Genomic DNA, 23,859 nt, shown 5'->3' with positions numbered 1-23,859 from the left:
AAACGTTTCCTGTAGTTGCAGATCAGACCTGCACAACGATCTGGAGTAATTTTGGACCTCTCCTCTTCACAAAACTGTTTCAGTGTAGCAATATTCTTGGGATGTCTGGTGTGAATCACTCTCTTAAGGTCATGCCACAGCATTTCAATCGGGTTGAGGTCAGGACTCTGACTGGGCCACTCCAGAAGGCGTATTCTGTGCTGTTGCAGCCATTGTTTAGTTGAATTACTTGTATGCTTTGGGTCATTGTCCTGTTGTATCACCCATCCTCTGCGGAGCTTCAGTTGGTGGACAGATGGTTGTACATTTTCCTGCAAAATGTCTTGATAAACTCTGGAATTCATTTTCCCATCAATGACAACAATCCGTCCAGGCCCTGAGGCAGCAAAGCAGCCCCAAACCATGATGCTTCCTCCGCCATGTTTTACAGTGGGGATGAGGTTTTGATGTTGGTGTGCTGTGCCTTTTTTTCTCCACACACAGTGTTGTGTGTTCTTCCCAAACAACTCAATCTTGGTTTCATCTGTCCACAGTATATTTTGCCAGTAGTGCTGTGGAACATCCAGGTGCTCTTTTGCAAACTTCAAACATGCTGCAATATTCTTTATGGACAGCAATGGCTTCCTCCGTGTCCTCCCATGTACTCCATTCTTGTTTAATGTTTTCCTTATTGTAGATCTGTCAACAAAAATGTTAGCATGTGCCAGAGATTTCTGTAGGTCTTTAGCTGACACTCTGGGATTCTTCTTTACCTCATGCAGCATTCTGCGCTGTTGTCTTGCAGTCATTTTTACAGGAAGACCACGCCTAGGGAGAGTAGCAACAGTGCGAAACTTTCTCCATTTGTAGACAGTCTGTCTTACCGTGGACACATAAACATCAAGGCTTTTGGAGATACTTTTGTAACCCTTTCCAGCTTCATGCAAGTCAACAATTCTTGATCGTAGATTTTCTGAGAGCTCTTTTCTGCGAGGCATGGTTCACATCAGACAGTGCTTCTTGAAACCAGTAAACCCAAAACAGGTGTGTGTTTTTTAAGGGCAGGACAGCTGTCAGCAACACATCCAATATCATCACACTGATTGGAGTCAAGGTTGGCTCACTCCTGGCTCCAATTAGCTCTGGGAGAAGTCATTAAGCTAGGGCCTCACATACTTTTTCCTCCCTGCACTGTGAATGTTTACATGTTATGTGCAATTAAACCATGGCAGCATCTAATGTTTGTGTAGTATTATGTTCAGCAGACTGTGTTCTTCTATTGTTGTGACTTAGATGACGTTCAGAGCACATTTTATGCCCAATTCATGCAAAACTCCACGTAATCCCAAGGGGTTCACATACTTTTTCTTGCAACTGTATATAGTATAAAATAAGGCATTTGCCTGGGGCGGCATTTTTCAGGGGGGCAGCACCGCCCCCGGAAGAAGAGACACTTGTGGCATGGGGACCAGGTGGGATCTGAGAGAGGCCGTGGGCCGCTTGATGGTGTATGCAGAGCCTGACTCTCGTTCCTGGGGGTGCCCAGAGCTGTGAAGGTATGTATCTTTCTCTCTTTCCATGATGTGTGTTAGCGAAAGACTCTCTCGGGGGGGTTGTTGGTCAATGTCAGGCTCTCTCCATGAAGGGGGGGCGTCCAATTTTTGCGTTGCCTAGGGCAGCACAAAGCCTAAATACACCACTGGTCTCAGGGAACCCCTGCTAAAAATGACTTTATCTACAAATCATGATACATTAGTGAGATGGTAAGTGGGAAGAATGGTACTTACACTTGTGATCATTGGAAAGAATTACCCCTTTATAGATAGATAACAATATCAGTGATGTTAGTGGGAACCCCTAGCAACTGCAGGAGGAACCCTGGTTGAGAAATCCTGCTCTAGATCCAAAGAGATGGTGTGGCTTTCAGGCCAATTCCATATGTGCATAGAATGTATGGGTAGGGTTCCCTTAACTAATGCAGTGCAGGGACAAGAGATGGGCAGGAGGGACAGCCACCCAGACACAGTAGTGGAATGGGTGGCACCTCCTCACGCCATGCAAATCTGTGACTAGCAGCCAGTGGGCCGCAGCTTCATGTCTTCGTTAACAGCCAGTACTGTCATACTGTGCTCCAACCTGTGCACTCTCCACCCCATCTGCTCAAAGCTAACACAGAACCAAACTGCATGTGCAACTGCCATTTATCTGCTAGAAAGCAAACAATTGGCCATGCATGTGCAGTGCACACTCCATACGAACTATAGACAGCCGTCCAATGGTGGCAGAGAATGGACACATGGTGGTACACCCATTCTAAAACGTGTTAGGAGAGGGCGAGTTTATATACACTGAATATTATTTGCAGCCACTCGGTGATCCCTGGAGCTGCAGTTGAAGCCCCCCTATATTCGGGAAGCTGACCACCACTGTGATGTCTGCCGACATCCTCGTTGTGCACAGGACTGCTAAAGATACTGCTGCTGAACGTTAATAAATCAATGAAAAATGATAACATGAAATGTACACAGGAGGTTTTATTTACAAGTGTTCATTTTAATCAAACATCTTTCTATTCATGCACAGTGAACATCCTGGATGGGTTTAGGACATTAAGACAATACATTAAGCAGGAACAATGCACTGGGTGTCATTTACAAAACCTGAGGCAAAGAATAAAGACAATCAAGCTTTTCATAGCAGCTTACCATGGAAAATGACAGCTGGAATCTGATTATTATGGGTCATGCGTCCACTTCCTCTGCACTAGTACGTTTTATTAATGAGCCCAGCAGAGTTTTAATATTATAGAAGAAATTGGTAAATGGCTGAATTTTATACCTGACTGAAGACGGTGGTATTCCAGGACAAACAGAGGAACTAGAATGTTAAAATAAGGTGGCCTGCATTAATTCAGGCATGACGATAATCAAAGTTTCCATCTCACATACTTTTAGTTGTTTTTTTCCCCCATCTTCCTAGCAGAGCTGCCTATGCCAATAGGATGTTAGAATTTTATTGTGGTTTTATATCTGGTGAATTGGAATGACCAGGAACTAAAATGGGAACCATGAATGATATATAATCTTTTTTAAAACAAGGTAAAAAATTCCCTTCAGGCAAATACTTTAAAATATCTAAATCACCCCCAGAAACAGTTCAACCTGGTAAACCCTGGGCATTAGCACCGAATACAACTAATCTCTATAAATCCAGCCAGTGGGATCTTTACAGTCACAGTGTATGTTCTTGTTTCTCTAGATGTCTGCATAGAGCGTATAGCTACATCCACAGACACGTGTATCCAAACATATGTCCAACAACTTGAGTTTCTTCTTTTTTTTTGCTGAAAGGCGCAGGAGGTGAAGAGGATGAAGGTCAGAGTTCACTGGACCAGCTTACATGTGCTCAGGGTGATTCTGGAGGCATGTAATAAACTCTGTTACAGGTTTTCCTTCATAGCAGATCAGATATACAGCAGTGAAGAGAGGAAATCTGCAAAAGACAATGAAGGAGTATTGTCAGCATGGCCATGGGGCTGGTCAGTAATACTGGATAGTTAGACTTGAGGACCAGACAGGTTTAAAATGGAAATTGTACCTTCAAAACCCATTAGCTGTTTGAGACAGTCAGTGACAGAAAGCAGCCTTATAAATATAACCTCTAAAGCCGATCAATACATATATTGAAATTTGGCCAGCCAAATTTCAATCCATGTATGGGAAGGAAGGTTGTACAGAAGTTGACCTACCAAATATGTGAATGGGAGTAGCAGGTCAGTGTTTTTTTCATTCAACATGCTGGTTAACTAAAAAAAAAAAAAAAATAGGTCCATCTATGGGCTACCATCAAGTTGGTCATAGACGGCTGGCAGATTTCTGCATCAGACCTTGACTAAAGCCATGAATCACTGACCCTCGCCACAGAAGTCTTTAAATCATGATTGTACCTTTGCATGCTTTATGAAAAACTGACTACTATTCAACAAGATAACCTACCGAAATGTCAGAAAATTAGGGAGCCCTGGGTCTTGCACTTTCTGCCCTTATTTCATTAAACCTTCTTATCAATCTAAAGTCTCTTATGCACTTGGTCCTTATTTCTACCCCACCATTTCCCACCCACTGCTTTCTTTTCCTCTTTTCCTTTTTTCCTAAATCCCCCTTCCACTCCTCTCTCCCTCTTACTCCTTTTTCCACCTCTTGCCCTCTTTTCCTCCCTCACTTACTCTTGCCCTCTAATGCTAAACCCCAGTCCTCCAATTGTCCCGTCATTCATTACCATATGACTATCTGCAGATAATGGTTGGAGTGGAGCTCCTACACCAACCTTTTACCTCTTATACTCTACCTCTCTCATAATATCCTCCCTATACTACACAACTCATACCACAAGGTTTCAGCCTTACCACTCTATCTGAGACACCTACACTCGGCTTCCTTACACATTAGTCCTTAACCTGGTGCCACCCATGTAACGCATATGTGCAGCAGCAAAGAAAGTGGGCTTTAAAGGATAAGTTCACCTTCTGATAAAAAAAATAAACGCAAATTTTTTTGCAAGTAAAATAATGTGCATTTATTATTTTTTGCTTCAGGAGCCTGTAATGCATTGCCCCAGCGATCAGCACATTGCTGGTGCAATGCAGGTCTCCTGCAGATCTGTCAGTATATCTGCTTGCCCGTACGGGATGTACGGACAAGCAGATATACTGACAGGAAGATTCAATGAACTACCATGATGCTCCAAAGTGCCTTGGTAGTTCATTGCTAACTACAAGCCTTAGCGGCTGCTGGGATTTGTGGTTGTGGTTTCTCATTCACAGAGGAGGACGGAGCCCTGCATGGCCAGGTTTTTTTTTAATTTGACAGCTAGCAGGGGGGAGAAGAACCCTGCTAGCTGTCAATGCGGGGGATCGGCGGGGAGTGGGGGTCGATATTTTCATAACACGGTAAACCCTGAATATGGGCGTAACATGTAACATGTTATAAAAGGTGAACTTATCCTTTAATGCCCAAAAGTTGCATATATGCAACCATGGGTGGCAGAGCACACTCACTGCACATACTAAGTGCAGTGACAGATCTGTCAAAGACAGCTCTTGGTCTTTAGTAATGATCCAGAGTTGACTTCCAATCATGTGACCATTGTGACAGACAATCACAGAGGTCACGTGATAGGGCAAACCTTCCTGCCTCTCAGGACTCTGAAGCGGGGCAGGAAGCTGTTTGTACTTTATTATAAACTCATTTTGTAAATTATTTACTGCTTTTAAGCTTTTTAGAAAAAAAACAATAAAAATGATTGGAATAGAAATATTTCACTATTTACACTCAGCTTTTCTGCCATTTACATTGTGACTCCAGGTAAGGGGGTAAAAACAAGGACAACATATGCCCCACCTACCTGTTTGATCTCGCCTGCATCACATACACTATGCTATATGGCCAAAAGCTTGTGAATATTTGATCATGTGTTGGACATCCCATTCCAAAACTATGGACAAATGTAGTTGTACCCATCCCCCTTTTGTAGCTATACCAACCTCCACTCTTCTAGGAAGGCTTTCCACATGACTATGGAGTGTACTTACGAAAATGTGTGCCCATTTAGCCAGAAAAGCATTAGTGAGGTCAGATATTGGGTTTGGACAAGAGTAGCTGATTCACAATGGGCTTTCTAATTTATTCCAAAGGTACTTCATTAAGGTCAGGACTCTTTGCAGGCGACTTGATACCAAACTCATCAAACCATGTCTTTATGGACCTAGCTTTCTGCATGGGGGAATGGTCATACTGGAGTAGAAAAGAGCCTTCTCCATACTGTTTTCAGGTTGGAATCACATAAGTGTCCAAAATGTCTCTGTACATTGTATCCTTCACTGGAAACACTGAGGCATCCAGCTGCTTTTAGCCATATACATATGTATGACGCAGGGGCGGACTGACAACTCATGGGGCCCCCGGGCAATAGGGGATCATGGGGCCCCTGTGTCCTTGCCCAAACTCAAAAAAGCCTATGAAAAAGGTACCAGGAGCATCTCATGGGGCCCCCTACTGACCCCGGGCCCTCGGGCAGTGCCCGAGTTTCCAAATGGTCAGTCCGCCCCTGGATGACGGTCAACTGTTCACAACCTTTTGACCATGTAGCATACATGGCATTGAAAGGGGAAAAAAAAGTCATCTTATGTATATTTGTTCCATCTGATGGCTCCAGTCATAGCCCCTGTGTGGGTGGATAAGGTGCTTCTTGTATTACTATTCTGTTACTTTTCAATAAAATTATTGCACAAGAAAGGAAAAAAAACACAATAATCTCTTTAATAGTCTCTTCAAGTTATTTGAAGTAGCCACCACAATCATTTCCTAACTGGTAACATACATAATTATTATCGAGGTCTAAAGCTGGCCATACACACCTTGATTCACAGGAATTTCAGTCAATGGGTGGCCCTGCAGACACCACTCAGCTCAACAAAGTTCAATTGAGAAATTGAAGGATCCAGGTGGAAAAAAGTTGGCCAAACAGTGACTGCATCCAAGCCTACGAAAAAGGTACCAGGGTCATCTCATGGGGCCCCCTACTGACCCTGGGCCCTTCGGGCAATGCCTGAGTTTCCAAATGGTCAGTCCGCCCCTGGTATGACGGTCAGCTGCAGTCACTATTTGGGTATTCTGAGAGTTGCATATGCCAGCTATAGGCATACAATATCCAGCAGGGAATATTCCTCCACTGCCACTCTTTGTAGATGGAGGAATCAGTAGACATCTTCAGTTCGCTGGGCTGAACATGAGAAACCTTTACATGTAGTCAGCTTTAGACTACAAGCCAGCAATACAGTACCTGATGGAAAATCCCACTTATTCTGGCTGTTCCAGAACTCTGTTTCCCAGCTGGGAAAACACAATGCTCAGAGACTCCCATGTGACAAGAGCATGGATACATGCTCTGTAAAGGCTGCTTATGTCAGCTTTGAATTAATCATGACACATCATTAGATTTTCTATTTAGATTCATCCGTGTTAATAGGTCTACACTGGTAAGGAGACATCCAATGACAGGAACAGTCTACAGTGCAGAACTAGCAATGATACACTGACAGTCACATTGATAGAATCCCAGCAGCAAATTAACACCCATTGCAACCTTAGGAATTGTCTGTGGAAGATATGAATCCTACTACCCGCTGTCACCAAATTTATTACCAGCCGGCAGAGCTCTCCACATCCCCGAGAGGAAAACAAGAGCCTGCTGTGCCAGTTATTGATGTGGTAACCATAGGGGAGATGGTGACTGACAGCTGCTGCTTTTACTTTTCATTCTGTGTGTGCTCTATTTCAGAAAGTCTGCACATTCAATAGTTCTTATTAATACATTAAGCTGCTGATCTACAGCCGACTTTTTATAGATGTACTCGAAAGAAACTGATTTTCAATAAAAGGTACACAACCTGGCTCATTTAATAAAGCAGTCTTCTAAGCCTGGGTTCACATATGTGCCGTGTGGTACATCGCACTTGATTCGCACAGGAACCGCACCGTATTCCTGTGCGGATCACATGCGAATTGTGTGCGGTGCGATGTGATCCATACATTTTGTATGGCTCTAATCGCACCACACCCACACCAAAAAGGTGCAGGACCCTTTCTTTGTGTCCGCACTAGAATAGGATCGCATGGGTATTCACACCTATGTGATCTGATTCTGCACATTGCACTGATTTCGGGATGTTGTTAACATACACACCCGCAGCGGTTCGCCTGAACAGGGTGTGATTGTGATGCGGTGCAGAATTCGCAGAGAAAAAGCTGCGAATTCTGCACCGCATCAGTGTGAACCCAGGCTAAAGGGCAACAATCAAGTGAAAGCTGCATTAACCCATGGTATCCAGATTTGTGTTTACCATTTGATCAGTTATGATCGATTTATGTTTTTTTTGTTTTTTTCTTGGGTTTCCATATCAATATTTCATAATTACCATCACTTGCAGTCAGTAGACAGCAAATGTGAGGCTGCTGTTCTACGTTTTCTTAAACCTAGTTTACTGCTATGCAGTGAATAGCCTCTTCTTTGACTGGATCTAAGTAGCAACATATCAGAATGGGCAAAAATAGCGAAGGGACATATCCACTGTGAACATGGATCACTTTGATATTTCCTCTGCAGTGGAAAATATTAGAAAGCCCAGAATGGTTTGCAACTTTCAGAAGTTTATTTGTAACGATTGGATATCAATAGTCTCTAAATTAAAATAAATAAAAGGAAATAGACAAAATACATTAAAGTGAATGTGAAGGCACAATTTTTATTTTTAAAAAAATAAAAAACATCATTCTTACCTGCTCTGTGTAATGGTTTTACACAGAGCAGCTCCGATCCTCCTCTTCTCAGGTCCCCTGCCGGCGTTCCTAGCTCCTCTCCCTGCCGAGTGCCCTCCAAGCTGCTTGATATGGGGACACTTGTCCATGCTTGCTTCCGAGCCAGCTCTGTGTGTCCATACACAAAGCACACATAGAGCAGCTCGCACCCCCTCCCCTCCTCACTGGCTGTGATTGACAGCAGCAGAAGCCAATGGCTCCCATTCCTGCCTCTCTGTCCAATGAGAAGAGAGATGAGAAAGCCGCTGCTCTTGTGCACATCACTGCATCAGGAAGGTCTCAGGTAAGTATTTGGGGGGGGGGGGGCTGAGGGAGGGGAACTATATGCAGGTTTTTTTTATACCTTAATGCATAGAATGCTTTAAGGTGAAAAACCTTCTGCCTTTAGAACCACTTTAAGCCTTCCTAATGTGGCTCGAATTTCAGCTAATTTCTGCTGAATTGTCTGAAATTTGAGCTGTGGGTGGCCCTGTCAGCACCATTGGGCTCAGCAAAATTCAATTTTTCTATTGACTTTTGCAGAAGGAGGCAGGTAGAAAATTGGCGGCCAATTAGCTGCAGTAACTGTTCAGGTATTCGGACAGCCTCGGGTCTCGGCACACAATAGCCAGCAGGGAAGATTCCCTCATTCACACTGTTTAGTGTGGATGGAGGAATTTTTTAGATTTCTCTCCTTTGATCAATCTTCAAATTACTTTTTTGTCAGGAGCCGGGTGGAAAAGTATTGGCCAGTGACTGCAACCAATCAGATGCATTCACTTTTTGGGTATTCTGACAGCCTTGGGTGTTGGATTACGATAGCCGGCAGGAGAATTTTCTTCATCTTTGCTGTTTATCGTGGATGGCAGAAATCTGATTTCTCTCCTTCATTCCACAGATGAATCTATACGCTATTTACTTCACTAGTAAATTACAGGTCTGCTTTAACGTGACTGGAAAAAGAAGCAAAGGAAGTCAATTCTCAGTAAACAAAGACAGGATTAATCTCCTCTATATCAGCAGGATACTCACTTCTCCACCATGTTTTTACTCTTGAGGATGTGATTGAGCTCCGCTGAGGTTTGTGGTCCCTGCAGTTTCTGTCCATTCAGCATCTCATTCTCTAGCTGCTCTATGGACTGCAATACAAATGTCATTAGTTAGTGACTGTGAGCGGTACACAGAGTACAACAACATCTGACGGAAGACAAAATATTTCAATTTAATGAAGGAAGAAAAAAGGCTAAATGCTGAAGCTGCAAAGACAACTCTCATTACAAGTTGACGTTCTGCCTTCATCTGTTTTTTTTCTCTATCCTATTTTTGATACATTAATATATACGGAAGGATCATTTCCATCTCTCGGCTGAGCATTTCCAAAACGAGTACAGTCCTTATTTGTCAAGACTGGGGGGAAGAACTGACACTCTATGCTTCCCCAACAACCAATACAATTTTCCCTTTCAGTCTCCCGGTACAGAATAGGAGAAGGACAACAAAACTCCGTTACCAATGGACACCACAGACTAGACTTTCTCAACCTTTTTAACATGGAGGAACCCTACAAATAACTTTCCAGTCTCAGCAAACCCCTGATAATAATGACTCTGTCTATAACTCATGGTACTTTAGTGGTTTAGTTACTGGGAAGGATGCTCCTTACATTTGTAGTCATTGGGAAGAATCCCTGCCCTTTCACTATGATTGGTTTTACGTGCACTTTTGGGGCTTAAAAAGCAGAGGAAAAATGCATGAAAAAGATATCCCTTTAAATCCTATGGAACTCTTCACACCAGTTTGCTGCAGTTATATGTCGTTTTTGAAAGCCCCGCATGCTGCATTCTTGGTGCATGTTTAAAAAGTGCACTAAAAACACACCTCCCGATTGAAATGAATGGAAAATGCATAAAAAAATGCACCAAGGTAAGGTTTTTGGTGTGCTTTTTGAGTTATATGTCCATGTTTCACAGGTAAATAATTGGAGACATGCAACCAGAAAACGCACCAAAAATGCATCAAAAACACTCCACAAATGCATATGCCCCAGACACTCATTCTGAGACATTCACTCTCTGACAGCTTGAAAAATGAGGTTTCACAGGTCCCCAGCCTGGACCGGCTGTCAGCTGAAAACGGGTCATAGGAGTGCAGAACGTACTGCTCTCCTGTAATCCATAGGAGAAGTACAGCCAAGAGAGCTTTGGCTGTACTTCTCCTTTAACAAAACTAATGCTGAAGCCACATCTAAGGACTGGCGAGCTGCAATAAATTACATTTTTGCTCTTGGGTTTAGGTATGCGTTAACATACAATACAAGCAAGCTGTTGGTTGCACTAGATGGTCTTGTGGTTTTTTTTCTATTTCAATATTTTTATTGAGAAAGTTTTGTTTTAAGAATACAACAAGCTCAAAATACACCCACGCAGGGGCAGAGCAGAACAATAACACAAACAGATATATCCTGCTGACTTGTATTAGCCAAATAACAGAATGTCCATTGACATCAAGGAGGGATGGCAAAAAGCCGAACCAAACAATAGTAGCAGCAATCCATCATATTACCGGAAAAAGGAAAAGAAAAAAAAAAGTTAGAAAGAAGGAAAAAGAAAACATAAAAACATAGAAAAAAATAAGAAAAAAAGAAAGAATCAGAAATAAAGCATGGAGGAAAAGAAGACTAGAATAATCACAGATCCAGGGCTAGCACAGGCAATGACTATAAGAGGCCATAATTAGTAGGAGGCAGGGATGGCAGGGAATAAACGTATCCAAGGTTCCCAAACCTTAAGGAATCTCAGATAAGAATCATGAAGAACGATAGACATCTGTTAATTGATTGGCCGAAATAAATAGGTAGGATGCCAATTTCTGCTGAGACCTAGACAGACCCAAAATTGGGCAATGCAGGAGGGACACCCTTGCATCCCTACAGACCGTAATATGAAGTAATGTTTGCAGCAAATCAAAAACCCTAGACCAGAAGCCTATCAATTGCAGGCACGACCACCAAATGTGCAAGACGTCCCCACGTAGACCACAGTTCCGGAAACACCTATTTCCACCAATCGGATTAAAGTGAGCATTCCGAGCCGGGACACAGTACACTGCAGGAGAACTTTGTAGGCTGCCACAAGAGTGATGGTATTGAAGGAACATTTCACCACCATCCCCCAGGCCCTACACCAATCTTCCACCGCAATCGAGAAACCCAGATCTCGCTCCCATTGAGAGACATAAGACAGGGGTGGTGAGGAGGACCTACTGTTAAGAGAGGCATAAATTACAGAAATGAGACCAGGGGACCCTGGGGAATGCTGACAAGCGTGCTCAAAGGGCATTTTGCGGTAAGGACATGTAGAGGTACGACGGAGAGACAGGACCCAGTGGCGCAATTGCAAATACCGATAATATTCCCGTAGCGGGACCCCCCCGTGATTCTCGAAGAGACTCCCATGATGAAAACGTACGAGCGCTCAGAAAATCATGTACAATAACAAAGCCATGGGATGTCCACCAAGAGAAAGAAGGGGGAAATTCTAGGCCTGGTGGAAATAAAGGATTAGGCGTAATTGGCAAAAGAGGTAGAAACGATGATATCAAATTACCCGAATATTTAACAGAATCCCAGGTTCGTAAACTATGAAGCATGATAGGGCTCAAATCCGGAGGGCTCAACTTAGGTAGGAGCCAAAGCAATGTAGTTAAGGAAAGCGGAGCACAGTTGGGTAATTCCAAGGAGTACCCATAATGGGATATCTGTCGTGGCATGAAGCATAGACAACTGGGAAATCTGAGCCGCCAAGTAGTATCTAGAAACATGTGGAACTCCCAAACCTCCCTGCAATCTATGAGTATAAAGAGTGGCTCTAGGCACTCTGGTGTGGGTTTTTTTTTCAACCAAACTATGTGAGTATGTAACTATGTAAGATATCTACATCCAGATGTACATTTCCATGACTTTGTAACTTTTATAACTCCATAAGAGAGCTGTCATCCACTTGCTCAGCGGAGAGATTGAACGCTAAGCAAGCGGATCTGCTAAATGGGTCTGCCCCGTGTGAAAGGACCCTAACCCCAGCTCTAGATAACAGTTAACTGTTGGCAGCCAATGGGCCATGTAGTCTGACAGCAGAGGATCTCAGCTGTCAGAATACAATGTCTCAGCTGGGAGGATTATCCTATCCACCTTGATTATGTGGATGGAGGAATCTGTTTTTTGTTTGCTTGTACTATAATACTGCACAATGTTGTAAATTTAACAGGTTTTCCGGCATTGAGGGCTGGGGGTGCTCAGTCAGCTTACAGGAGGAATATTAGAAGACAGAGTGGACAATGAGATGGTTCTCTTTCATCACCCAGTGATCAGGAAAGGTGACACAGGAAGCTAGAAAGCTACAAGAGGAAGCATTAGCATCAACCTCACTGGCTATGCAGAGTGGGAAGTGGGTGAGACCAGATGTACAAAATTAGTTCATAGTTTGTTTTTACCTTTATGCATTCTCTGCATGTAAAAAAATGTGCATTTATTATTTGCTGCAGGGATGTAAGAGCAAGCAGATATGGTAACAGGAAGATTCATTGAACCACCACAATTCTCCACAGCACAATGGTAGTTCATTGAGACCTACAAGCTGACAACTGCTAAGGCTGTCGGGACTTGGAGTTTCTCAATCAGAGTGACGCAGGCAAGCGGAGCCCTGCACGGCCGCATTTTTTAAAATTTGACAGCTAGCGGGGGGGTTGGTTGGAGAGAAGATCTCCTGCTAGCTGTCAAAGCAGGGGATTGATGGGGAGCGAGGGCCTTTGCTTTTATAACATGTTACACCCTGAATATGGGTGTAGCATGTTATGAAAGGTCAACTTAGGGTAAAAAACCTTCTGTGTGCAGGTCCCCCAAGCCCCCCCATTACTTACCTGAGCCTCATCTCAATCCAGCACTGTGCACGGGAGCCTCGACTCTCCAGGGTCTCTCCCTCCTCATTGGCTGAGACAGCCAATGGCCCCCGCTGCTGTTAATCACAGCAAGTGAGGAGGGAGCAGGGGGAGGGGCCAAAGCATGCTATATTGGTATCATAGACACACAGAGGCGGCTCGGGAGCGAGGACGCACAAGTGCCCCTAGAGCAAGCAGCTTGCTCTGGGGGCATTCAGTATTGGGGAGGGGCCAGAACCACCGGGGAGGGAAACCCGTGCAGAGGAGGATTTAAAATAAAAAAAACAAAAAAACAAACATATACTTACCTGCTCTGTGTAATGGTTTTGCACAAAGCAGGTAAGTATATGTTTGTTTTGTAAAGTGGACCTTTAGTATCACTTTAAAGCAGCTCCGTCGCTAGAATAAAACTGGGTATACGGCTAAACTTTTTTTTTTCACAGGTTGAATGATAAAAAAAAAAAGGACAGATATAAAATATATATAAACACAAGTAATGTTGATGCAGGGATTCACCACTGTTCTATTGTGTTCCTCTGGGAGAACTCACTCCCCCCCTAACAAGAATACACAGATAAACACTTGCAGCATTCAGATTTTGTTGTCTGTGTCACCCTAAAACAGAATTTTTTTTCTGAGCACAAATATGATATTTTCAAGAAGGCGATATAAAGGGCACATTAGAGTCCACATTGCTGTGCTTGAGTTGAACAGTACAGGCATCTGGCCTCCCACAGCAAATGAAGCCATATAACCGAGATAAAGACAGTAGAAGTGAACAGAACATTGCTTAAACTTTCCCCTCTATATCTAGACAAGAGTCATGATTTCACAACAATACAAAGAACTGCCTGCGGTTGCCGTCTGACAGCATTACAGAGTGCATGTCGTAATAAATTAGCACCAATAAGCCTGATGAAGGGAACATATTGCAAAATTCTAACCCAATACCAGTGGAGAGATTTATAGATTTATTCTGTACAGTATTCCAGAGAGCACAGGGTGTGTACACAGTGCAACTACCTAATGCAGCCAATCAGATGTTAAATCAGTTAAAGTATACTGAGATCTAAAGCCTAAGTTTAGTTACATTTTTTTTTTAATCAAGTGATTATTTTAATTAAGGGACGATGCTTACATTCAATGAGAAGTGTCCTTTGTGCTCGTGGCTGCTCTCTTAGTTAAAATTATTATTATTATTATACAGGATTTATATTGCGCCAACAGTTTGCTCAGAGCTTTACAATATAAAGGGAGACATTATTATTATTATACAGGATTTATATTGCGCCAACAGTTTGCTCAGAGCTTTACAATATAAGGGAGACAATACAGCAATGATACAGTTCAATACAAGAGCTTACAATCTAAGAGGGAGGGGCTAGTGGTACAAAAGGTAGTAACTGTGGGGGATGAATTGGTAGGAGGAATAGAAGATTTCATTATTAGCGAAAGGCAGGATAGGCTTCCCTGAAGAGATAGGTTTTCAGAGATCACCTAAAAGTGAGCAGAGTAGGCAATAGTCTGATAAATTGGGGCAGAGAGTTCCAGAGGATGGGTGAAGCTCTGGAGAAGTCCTGGAGACGAGCATGGGAGGAGGAGACAAGGGAGCTAGAGAGCAGGAGGTCGTGCGAGGAGTGGAGAGTACGGTTTGAGTGATATTTGGAGAAATCTTCTGTCCCCACCCCCCAATACCCCTACAGCAGTAATCTCGCAGTGCTGCAGGGGTTAATACAAGCCGCTAGACCTGTCATAGATACTCCTCAAGAGTGCTAACTATAGCCCTTTGATTGGTTGCCAACAAGTGCTGTACTGTAATCTTTGCATTGCCTTGCTGAAGAGGAACTTTTGATGTGGATAATTCAACAAAAATAACAAGTTTATTATTAACGCAAAGAGTAATATGTAAAGCTCAGTAATCCATAAGAACCAATCAGGAATGCTCTCATTGTGCTCAGTACTCTAAAGTGCTGAAATCTGACGTACACCATCCCTTTAGTAGTAGTATTGCTGTGTGTGTCACAGAAAGGACTCGTCTATACCATTTTATACTATAACAACACAGCACAATTTAATGGCGTGTAGACAGCTTGTGAAAAGTGTTGAAGCGTCTTGCAGCCTTTTAGATTCCTATGCCATTGCTTTAATTGTGTAAAAAAAAAAAAATTAATACCAAACATGCCTGTGTATATTTAGCATCAGAAAATATTACTTTTTTTTTTTTGCACCTTTTTTTTATAAATCATCTCTTTATAGGCCCCAGGATTAAGGGACACACTCTATGGGGGTTCTTTATTTATTAAGATGGTGGTAAAAGCAACAAAGGGCCATTTACCATAGCAACTGCAGGATTAAATTTTACTGCTGGTGTGAAAGAAATTTTAAACTCTACATATTGGTATTTCATTTTGTATGTTTAGTCGACTGCAACCAATGTCCTTGGCATTATACTAACTCTTCTGCCACGTACTCACTTTCCTAGGGCGCTGATAAGAAACTAGCCCAACTACAATTGTAATATTGATGTAACAAACCATAAATAGATAGGCGCTTGCTCAATACAATAAATATCATATACTTGAAAAGTGCTCTCCCAACACCATGTGAATAGTTAACTAATACAGGGTATAGTGAAGATTCTTTATACGTAGATGAATGGAAGTCCCATATAAGGGTATCACATAATTCAAAAAAATTTTCTCCACCAAGTGTGAGTAACAGATGAATTTCTCACTCACCAGAAGGTGTTGACCCCCCATTGGGTGGTCAAATACGCTATTTAATCAAGTAATATGTAGATTCCTAACTGCAGGCTCTCATGGGATGAATCTCCTGGCTCCCTTATTATTATTGGCTCTCCAAAAAACAGAAGGTATTGACCCCCGTATAGGTGGGTGGTCACAGAACGCTGGGCAATCTAATGATGTGTAGATTCCCAACTGTAGGCTCTCACCAGATAAATCTCCAAGCACCCCTTATATGAATGGTTCTCCAGAAAGATATGTATATGTAACAAAGTCTGCTTACTTTATTCATTTTTAGGAATTACAAATGTTGGTGGAGCACAAAGGCAATGCCACATTTTTTTTAGCAAAGGACAGGGGTAGGCATCTTTGGAGATGTCCTACCTGATAGGATCTACCAAAATACACTTCTTTCTGGCACCTAGGACACTTGGGCATGTTGATTCTGATGATGTAGGGAACTGAAACCTATTATTAACCTAATATTGATGTGTATTCCAAGTAAGCATGGTTATAAAAAGAAACCTAGAATAAGCAGAAAAGGTATTTGGAAAGATGCTGTGTGTATCTTTTTTTGTCTATTCCCTACTACAGTAGTAATTATTCATTTGAAATCACTGATCAATATTAACATAGCAGTGACTTATCTATAAAATTTCCAAGATACCAATTAATGAAATCTAAAAAATTAATTCTCTCGTCAGCTTGATTGCTTTTCTTGGATTTATGATGATGGAGTTAGTCAGCTTTTGATATGCAAACCAGTTCTGTTGTCCATTTCTCCAGAAACATTTTACAATGTGTAAACAGCAGTCTACCGCAAGACAATGCTGGAAAAATAATTTCCCATGTTCCTACCTTTCCAGTGCGTGCAAAGGCTTCACCAATTTTTCTGTTCCTGCCGCCATAACATGTTGTGATGAGATCAGCAACGCCGCAGCTCTCCAGGAAGGTGGCAGACGTTACCGGTGGGGCACAAAATAGTTTGGCAAAGGCAATCATCTCCATCAATCCGAGCCTGATGACGGCAGCCTTTGTGTTATCTCCAAATCCAAGACCATCGCAGAAACCAGCTCCCACAGCGACAATGTTCTGAAATGGAAAGATAGTAATTCCATTACTTTTAATTTATTTTCTTTATTTATAATGTCTACTAGACACAGATCTATTGCTAAACTTCAGACAGATATATAAAAGGCAGCTGTGAAGAGAGCCAGCACACCAGAAAGTAGATTCTGAAGCAAATAAAGTTACACCAACGTTTTGAGAGCATGGTAGCCCTCTTTTTGGGACTTTTAAGGATTCAGGGTTTTAAAAAAAAAAAAAAAAAAAGCAAACATGTCATACTTACCTGCTCTGTGCAATGGTTTTGCACAGAGCAGCCCCAATTCTCCTCCTTTCCTCAGGTCCCCTGTCGGTGCTCCTGGCTCCCCCCCACCTTCAAGTACATCCCCAGCCATACATCCATAGACACAGACAGCGGGGCTTTGCTCAGCTCGTCCTAGGATTTGATTATGTACCTAGTGATTTTGTGCACTGTGCTGGATGGAAATCAGGTTCAGATAAATATAAGGGGGGATCCTAGACACAGTAGGTATTTTTACCTTAATGCAGACAATGCATTACGGTAAAAAAAAAAACCTTGAGGCTTTAAAACCACTTTCAGTAAATCCTGCTTTAGAATCTCCTTCTCAGTGTTCTGGTTTTCTGATCATTGCTGAATTTTGGATGGTATCACCATAAAGCCATGCACCCTCCCTTTACAAGGGTTACCTATGGATATCAGCGCTATATGGTTTGATGAATTGTTAAAGGAGGGGAGATGTAATCCTGCAGGAGCTTGTAGACCCCTGGAGCCCAACCTGCAGCCTGAGGGCCACACTTGGCCCTTTGGTATATGATGTGCAGCCCTCAGATCTCAGAAGTCTGTAGTGGGAACACTGACTAGGACAGGGGTAGGCAACCTGCGGCTCTCCAGCTGTTGCAGGACTACAAGTTCCATCATGCCTCTCTGCAAGTCATAGCTGTAACTGTCAGTTCTGTAATGTTTCAATGCCTCATGGGAAATGTAGTTCCCCAACAGCTAGAGAGCTGCAGGTTGCCTACCCCTGGACTAGGATAATAGCACTGAATAGCTTCGTATAACATATTCCCAGTTTCATACTGTCTTCTGCAGCATATCCCCAGCCAAAAATGTAGCATGTCCACATGCTACATGTCTCAAATCATCATTTCCTCTAGTACAGTGGTTCTCAACCTTTCTAATGCCGCGACCCCTTAATACAGTTCCTCATGTTGTGGTGACCTCCAACCATAAAATTATTTTCGTTGCTACTTCATAACTGTAATTTTGCAGTGGGAGGAATAGTGCCACATCATTGGTGTCAGTGGGATGAATAGTGTCCCATCATTGGTGTCAGTGGGAGGAATAGTGTCCCATCATTGGTATCAGTGGGAGGAATAGTGCCCCATCGTTGGTATCAGTGGGAGGAATAGTGTCCCATCGTTGGTGTCAGTGGGAGGAATAGTGCCCCATCGTTGGTATCAGTGGGAGGAATAGTGCCCCATCGTTGGTATCAGTGGGAGGAATAGTGCCCCATCGTTGGTATCAGTGGGAGGAATAGTGCCCCATCGTTGGTGTCAGTGGGAGGAATAGTGTCCCATCGTTGGTGTCAGTGGGAGGAATAGTGTCCCATCGTTGGTGTCAGTGGGAGGAATAGTGCCCCATCGTTGGTATCAGTGGGAGGAATAGTGCCCCATCGTTGGTATCAGTGGGAGGAATAGTGCCCCATCGTTGGTATCAGTGGGAGGAATAGTGCCCCATCGTTGGTATCAGTGGGAGGAATAGTGCCCCATCGTTGGTATCAGTGGGAGGAATAGTGCCCCATCGTTGGTGTCAGTGGGAGGAATAGTGCCCCATCGTTGGTGTCAGTGGGAGGAATAGTGCCCCATCATTGGTGTCAGTGGGAGGAATAGTGCCCCATCATTGGTGTCAGTGGAAGGAATAGTGCCCCATCATTGGTGTCAGTGGGAGGAATAGTGCCCCATCATTGGTGTCAGTGGGAGGAATAGTGCCCCATCATTGGTGTCAGTGAGAGGAATAGTGCCCCATCATTGGTGTCAGTGGGAGGAATAGTGCCCCATCATTGGTGTCAGTGAGAGGAATAGTGTCCCATCATTGGTGTCAGTGGGAGGAATAGTGTCCCATCATTGGTGTCAGTGGGAGGAATAGTGCCCCATCATTGGTGTCAGTGGGAGGAATAGTGCCCCATCATTGGTGTCAGCGGGAGGAATAGTGCCCCATCATTGGTGTCAGTGGGAGGAATAGTGCCCCATCATTGGTGTCAGTGGGAGGAATAGTGCCCCATCATTGGTGTCAGTGGGAGGAATAGAGCCCCATCATTGGTGTCAGTGGGAGGAATAGTGCCCCATCATTGGTGTCAGTGAGAGGAATAGTGCCCCATCATTGGTGTCAGTGGGAGGAATAGTGCCCCATCATTGGTGTCAGTGAGAGGAATAGTGTCCCATCATTGGTGTCAGTGGGAGGAATAGTGTCCCATCATTGGTGTCAGTGGGAGGAATAGTGCCCCATCATTGGTGTCAGTGGGAGGAATAGTGCCCCATCATTGGTATCAGTGGGAGGAATAGTGCCCCATCATTGGTGTCAGCGGGAGGAATAGTACCCCATCATTGGTGTCAGTGGGAGGAATAGTGCCCCATCATTGGTGTCAGCGGGAGGAATAGTGCCCCATCATTGGTATCAGTGGGAGGAATAGTGCCCCATCATTGGTATCAGTGGGAGGAATAGTGCCCCATCATTGGTGTCAGTGTGGTGGAGGGGGGAATAGTGCCCCATCATTGGGGTCGGGGGGGGAATAGTGCCCCATCATTGGTGTCAGTGGGGGGGGAAATAGTGTCACATCATTGGTGTCGGTGGGGGGAGGAACAGTGCCCCGTTCTTGGTGTCAGTGGGGGGAGGAACAGTGCCCCATCGTTGGTGTCAGTGGGGGGAGGAATAGTGCCCCATCATTGGTGTCAGTGGGGGGAGGAATAGTGCCCCATCGTTGGTGTCAGTGGGGGGAGGAATAGTGCCCCATCGTTGGTGTCAGTGGGGGGAGGAATAGTGCCCCATCGTTGGTGTCAGTGGGGGGAGGAATAGTGCCCCATCGTTGGTGTCAGTGGGGGGAGGAATAGTGCCTCATCGTTGGTGTCAGTGGGGGGAGGAATAGTGCCTCATTGTTGGTGTCAGTGGGGGAGGAATAGTGTCCCATCGTTGGTGTCAGTGGGGGGAGGAATAGTGCCCCATCGTTGGTGTCAGTGGGGGGAGGAATAGTGCCCCATCGTTTGTGTCAGTGGGAGGTGGAATAGTGCCCCATCGTTGGTGTCAGTGGGGGGAGGAATAGTGCCCCATCGTTGGTGTCAGTGGGGGGAATAGTGCCCCATCATTGGTATCAGTGGGAGGAATAGTGCCCCATCATTGGTGTCAGTGGGAGGAATAGTGCCCCATCATTGGTGTCAGTGGGAGGAATAGTGCCCCATCATTGGTGTCAGTGGGAGGAATAGTGCCCCATCATTGGTGTCAGTGGGAGGAATAGTGCCCCATCGTTGGTGTCAGTGGGAGGAATAGTGCCCCATCATTGGTGTCAGTGGGTGGAATAGTGCCCCATCGTTGGTGTATGTGTGGGAGAAATAGTGCCCCATCGTTGGTATTAGTGACACAAATGATGGGACACTATTCCTCCCACTGACACCAATGATACTTACCTTGCTGACCCCTGCTCCAGCCTGGGCTCGCTCTCTCCCTCTCCCATCTACAGCCTGCATACCTGGCTGCAGCAGCAAAATTTGCACTTACCTGTCAGCTGTCTTCCTTCTCTGGCCGCTCTCCTCTTCACTTGCTCCGGCAGCTCCCTCGATCTTCTTTGATCTACGCGCTGCCGCTCGGCTCCTCCTCTCCAAGCTCCACCTCCTCGCCGGTGATTGGCCGCCTGTGTGCCTCTCCTGAGCTACAGTTCCGGTGGCCAATCAGCGGCGAGGAGGCGGAGCTGTTGAGTGATCCCGGAGGTGTGGCCAGGTGACAGGGGCAGCATATCATCCCGCCCACACATCGCCTGAGACAGAGGAGCGGTGTCTCGGTTCCTAAGACCATCGGAAATATGTGTTTTCCGATGGTCTTAGGCGACCCCTGTGAAATGGTCGTTCGACCCCCAGGTTGAGAACCGCTGCTCTAGTAGGTCTGCAGTTTCTGACAGTCCTCTCAAGCATTACATATACTGAACATTATGTGCCACCTTTTGTGGATGTCAAGGGTTGCATTTGAGGCCCCCTTTAGCTTATTAGTTGACAACCACTGATGTAGACGGAGAAGGGTCAATGCTTAGCTAAGCAGTGCTCAACTGCTTTACATAGTGCTGTCCATGAACATGCTTACAGGAGGTAAGAGCAAACAGATGACCTAGGATTCTGCTGCTTCTTCAGGGTCTAGTCATAAGGTGGGGGTATGTCCTGGACCAGGCTCTATTGCTTTACTACATGCCTGGGGCTTCATGGTTTGGCTTTGCTGTCTGCCATGGATGTGTGTATCACAAGACTGCCTGTAGAACACCATGAACACTTCGGCAAGTAAAAAGGTTCACGTGTGTATTTAGCGGTTTGCCCAGAGTTCGGCTTTAACGTGACAGCCTGATTATGTTTAAGAAAATCTGGCAGTTTGCAGATGGTAGACCGTAGAACAAATCATGGGTTGGCAGTTGTCTAACTTGGCTCAGTATTTGGGTTCAGCTGATGAGCGTTGTTTCAGTAATACACACATGAATGGCCCTATAGCCTCCAACTGTGTCTATGATGATTGAACATAGAACACAGTGCATATAGAAAAAGTCTTATTGTGCACATGATCAGATCCTTGCATCCCCATGAATGAAGATGTGCACCGTCTACCGACCTACATTCTGAGCATTACAGCTTGTATATACCATGTCTCAGGTTTGGCAACGCCAATAGGAAGATGCATCTGGAAAGCTTCATCTATTCTGCTTGTGAGTACCTGCCAGATTTTGTAATTACATGATTACAAAAATTATATATACTGAGTACACAAAAAAGCGTGAGCATTGTAAAATAATTTACATGTGGAGTCAATACAACAGAACATAAATGTAATCTTTATATTGTGCATGGAAGGAGAAGATCAAGCAAAATACAAATCAGGCCTCACATATGTAAATTGAATAGCAATGTAGCTATGTATAAATTGGAAGAAAAGGCTGTAAGAAGCAATTCAACCTCTTTCAGGCCTTGCTTCTGTGTGTTTCAGACAAACTAGCACATCACCCAAATGCAGCTCCAATCAGCAATGAACTCTCTTTGCTGCAAGAAGCTCATTCATAAAATGTAACCCCTAATGTGCAACTACAATTGGATGTGACAGTCATTGTTTTCTGACTGTTGCTGTCTTTAATAAAGTTTATTATGTGATTCAAATTGTCAGTGACCATAGAAAACTGATAAAAACATTAAGTGGCGCTGACCTCTACATTTGTAATAAAACCGTAGGATAAAATATGGCCCTCATGCAGTGATTATGTGGCTATGTGCACAGAATAATGACTATATTTTCAGAAGCTTTCTCTGAGCACCAAAATCAAAGAAACTTTACCTATTATTACTATTATGTACTGGGCATGTCACAGTCGCATAATAATTTAATCCAGCAAACTGTACGTTCCCTGCAGTTTCATTGCTGGATATATACAAATAGCTTGTTTTCTGTCCAAAGACAAAACATAATAATTGTGTTGTCTTCAAATGATCATGTAGCAGCTGTAACTGCCGGGAAGTACCCAACTGGGGTGGAACTTGTCACAGGGGCACGCTATTCCTTCCTATCGCTTGCTAGTCTGTAATTGTGTGGAATTATACTTTAGAATGAAAACATTCCAGGCAGGCATTTTCTGTGTATTATCTGTGAATTCTAATGCTTTTTATTTGAAATTTCTAACAGTTTTCCCTACTGATAATTCTTGTAGCAGGGGAATGTCTGTGGCCACTGTGTACCTAAACCCCCCAAATACACTATATTGCCAAAAGTATTGGTCGGCCTGCCTTTACACGCACATGAAATTTAATGGCATCCCAGTCTTAGTCCGTAGGGTTCAGTATTGAGTTGGCCCACCATTTGCAGCTATAACAGCTTCAACTCTTCTGGGAGTCCACAAGGTTTAGGAGTGTGTCTATGGGAATGTTTGATCATTCTTCCAGAAGCGTATTTGTGAGGTCAGGCACTGATGTCGGACAAGAAGGCCTGGCTTGCTGTAATTCATCCCAAGGGTGTTCTATCAGGTTGAGGTCAGGTGCAGGACAGTCAAGTTCCTCCACCCCAAACTAACTCATCCATGTCTTTATGGACCTTGCTTTGTGCACTGGTGCGCAGTCATGTTGGAACAGGAAGGGGCCATCCCCAAACTGTTCCCACAAAGTTGGGAGCATGAAATTGTCCAAAATATCTTGGTATACTGACGCCTTAAGAGTTCCCTTTACTGAAACTAGGGGGCCATGCCCAACCCCTGAAACACAACCCCACCCCATAATCCCCCCTCCACCAAACTTTACACTTGGCACAATGCAGTCAGACAAGTACCGTTCTCCTGGCAACTGCCAAACCCAGACACATCCATCGGATTTCCAGACAGAGAAGCGCGATTGGTCACTCCAGAGAACACATCTCCACTGCTCTAGGGTCCAGTGGCGGCGTGCTTTACACAACTGCATCTAATACTTTGCATTGCACTTGGTGATGTGGAGGCAGCGGCTCGGTCATGGAATCCCATTCCATGAAGCTCTCTATGCAC

The 23,859-nt window shown here is 44.1% G+C and overlaps 1 protein-coding gene across 1 annotated transcript in view; it reads right to left on the bottom strand.

Annotated features, from left to right (window-relative positions):
• Positions 1-2,495: 2,495 nt before the first annotated feature.
• Positions 2,496-23,859, bottom strand: part of GPD1 (glycerol-3-phosphate dehydrogenase 1) — an 86,294-nt gene continuing 64,930 nt past the window's right edge. Inside the window, exons 6-8 of the mRNA XM_089687321.1 lie at positions 16,868-17,101; positions 9,366-9,472; positions 2,496-3,471 (exon numbers count right to left, since the gene is read on the bottom strand). Of these exons, the coding sequence (XP_089543447.1) occupies positions 3,375-3,471; positions 9,366-9,472; positions 16,868-17,101 (438 nt within the window). The 3' untranslated portion in view covers positions 2,496-3,374. The remainder of the gene's footprint in view (positions 3,472-9,365; positions 9,473-16,867; positions 17,102-23,859) is intronic.

This window comes from Staurois parvus, unplaced genomic scaffold (genome assembly GCF_062004578.1).
Source record: "Staurois parvus isolate SC_StPar_1 unplaced genomic scaffold, SC_StPar_1.0 ptg000422l, whole genome shotgun sequence".
In the NCBI taxonomy this organism is placed as follows: Eukaryota; Metazoa; Chordata; class Amphibia; order Anura; family Ranidae; genus Staurois; species Staurois parvus.
This window is presented reverse-complemented; position numbering and strand designations above follow the sequence as displayed.